This window comes from Lactuca sativa, chromosome 8, assembly GCF_002870075.4.
Source record: "Lactuca sativa cultivar Salinas chromosome 8, Lsat_Salinas_v11, whole genome shotgun sequence".
NCBI classification, from domain to species: domain Eukaryota; kingdom Viridiplantae; phylum Streptophyta; class Magnoliopsida; order Asterales; family Asteraceae; genus Lactuca; species Lactuca sativa.
The window spans coordinates 35,238,142-35,239,542 of NC_056630.2; the positions used below are offsets into that span (position 1 = coordinate 35,238,142).

Below are 1,401 nucleotides of genomic sequence, written 5' to 3' on the forward strand. Positions count from 1 at the left end.
GAAGTCTTGAAAGATATACATGAAGGAGACTGTGGCAATCACACTAGGGGAAAATCCTTATGCTCCAAGATATTAAGAACATGATACTATTGGCCGACCATGAAGAGAGATTATTTTCTACATATTAAAAAAATGTGATGCTTGTTAAACATATAGCAATGTCCTACATCAACCAACAGAACCTCTACATCCTATTATCCCTCCATGGCCATTCATGAAATGGGGAATGGATATAGTATGAAAGTTACCAATAGCTCCAGGGGAAAAGTCTTCATGCTGGTGATGACTGATTATTTCTCCAAATGGATCGAAGTTGAAGCCTTCGTTCAGGTAAGAGACAAAGAGGCAGTATCATTCATTAAACATAATATCTTGACCAGGTTTGGGATCCCGGCTGAGATCATATGTAGATCCCAATTCATAAGCAAAATGATAAGAGACTTTTGCACAAGTTGGGGAATTAAAATAATAACGTCCACTCCTATTCATCCCCAAGCTAATGGTCAAACAGAATCCAACAATAAAATCATAGTAAACAACTTAAAGAAAAGATTGGACAAGAAGATGGAAGATGAGAAGAAGAGCTTCCTTTCGTCTTATGGGCAGATAGGACTACTTCTAAAGTAGCCACATGTCAAACCCCTACTATTTGGTGTTTGGGACAGAAGCAGTGATCCCCACCGAAGTAGTGATCCTGGCGGCAAGATACTTCCTGCAAGATCAAGAGAATAATGACAGGATCCTAGCACAGGATCCTGACATTATTGATGAACTTGGAGATCTTGCCAAAATACGCATTGATGCTCATCAACAAAGGATCACCAAAGCTTACAATAAGAACATATAAGTTAGAACGTTTCAAATAGGAGACTTGGTATTAAGGAAAACACTCCAAAACACCAAGGTTCCCAGTGTAGGAAAATTAGCTCCTAAATGGGAAGGACCGTATCTCATAGATGCTGAAGTAGGAAAATGAGCATACTGGCTAGCAACACTCGAAAGAGACGTTCTGCCAAGATCCTGGAATGCTATACACCTTAAAGCATACTACATGTAAGTAGGGTCGATTAATCCTCAACAAAACCAAGGTACACATGTTCCTTACCTTGAAATTTTCATTATTACTTGCTTTCTCCTCGATTACATTACTAACTTAAGCATCAGAGGGGCGTTAGCTAGACTAACTTCCACCCCTAGTTAACGTTTGCTATGCAGAAGAACATACAACTAAGGATCTCCATAAGTAATGATCCTAAAACAAAAGGATCCTCGGGGTTGAAGATCCTGAAATATAAGGATCCTCTGGATCCTAAAATACATGGATCCTCGAGATTGAAACATAAGGATCTTGACACACAAAGATCTCATCATCTTAACGCTCGAGAAACTCCATTATATCAA

General features: G+C 39.0%; 1 protein-coding gene across 1 annotated transcript; it reads left to right on the plus strand.

Annotated features, from left to right (window-relative positions):
• Positions 1 to 204: 204 nt before the first annotated feature.
• On the plus strand, positions 205 to 627 carry LOC128127684 (uncharacterized). The gene has a single exon (XM_052766349.1). It carries the CDS (start codon positions 205 to 207, stop codon positions 625 to 627), a length of 423 nt encoding a protein of 140 aa, XP_052622309.1.
• Positions 628 to 1,401: the final 774 nt, after the last annotated feature.

Bases quoted from the DNA above. Each gene is read 5' to 3' on its own strand.
- LOC128127684 (XM_052766349.1), top strand. From the start codon at position 205: ATGGCCATTCATGAAATGGGGAATGGATATAGTATGAAAGTTACCAAT.